The following is a 536-nucleotide window of genomic DNA, read 5'->3' as shown; positions in this document are numbered from 1 at the left end:
CCCCGCCCGCCGGCGCGCTTCTCGCAGGCCGAGACGCGCGGAGCCCGAGCGGGCCGGCGGGGGCCGCAGAGGAGGTTTCGGCAGGCCCGGCGCGCATCCCGGGAGGCTGCAAACATGGCTCCCAGCGTTACACAACTCCGCTCCCTCCCTCCCTCGCCGCCCGCCACACGCACACGCACTCCCTCCCCGAGAGGATCCGGGCAGGCGAGCAGCTCGAAGTTTGCTGTTCCCCACCCGCCGCCTTCCGCGGACGCCAAAGAGTTAATGCCCGCGCGCTCGCTCCCCCCTTTGCGCCGCCCGCCTGCCCACCCGCCTGCCTTCCCGGTCCGGGCCCGCGAGCTGCGCCCTTCCCCGCGCCGCGGCCGGCGAACCCGCGCCCCGCAGGTGGCCACCATTACGTGCAAGTCATCGGGGGCGCGGGCGCCCGAAGGGGCTCTGCTTACAGCTCCTGGGGTCCGGTTCCTCAGCTCCAGGTGGATCCTCTTCTTCATGTCCATGTTCCCTCGTCCCCCCTCTTCAAACTTAACTTTCCGCGG

At 72.0% G+C, this 536-nt stretch overlaps 1 protein-coding gene across 3 annotated transcripts in view; it reads right to left on the bottom strand.

Moving 5' to 3' along the window:
• Window positions 1-517, bottom strand: part of Anp32b (acidic nuclear phosphoprotein 32 family member B) — a 26419-nt gene extending 25902 nt beyond the window's left edge. For 2 of the 3 annotated variants that reach the window (XM_023705467.1, XM_023705468.1), the window contains exon 1: window positions 399-496. In XM_023705467.1, coding sequence (XP_023561235.1) covers window positions 399-491 — 93 coding nt within the window. In that variant the 5' untranslated portion in view covers window positions 492-496. Of the gene's footprint in view, window positions 1-398 lie in introns of all 3 variants that reach the window. The other variant, XM_023705470.1, reaches the window with a different exon arrangement.
• Between the last annotated feature and the right edge of the window lie 19 nt (window positions 518-536).

Source organism: Octodon degus, unplaced genomic scaffold (assembly GCF_000260255.1).
Source record: "Octodon degus isolate 3935 unplaced genomic scaffold, OctDeg1.0 scaffold00221, whole genome shotgun sequence".
In the NCBI taxonomy this organism is placed as follows: domain Eukaryota; kingdom Metazoa; phylum Chordata; class Mammalia; order Rodentia; family Octodontidae; genus Octodon; species Octodon degus.
This window is presented reverse-complemented; position numbering and strand designations above follow the sequence as displayed.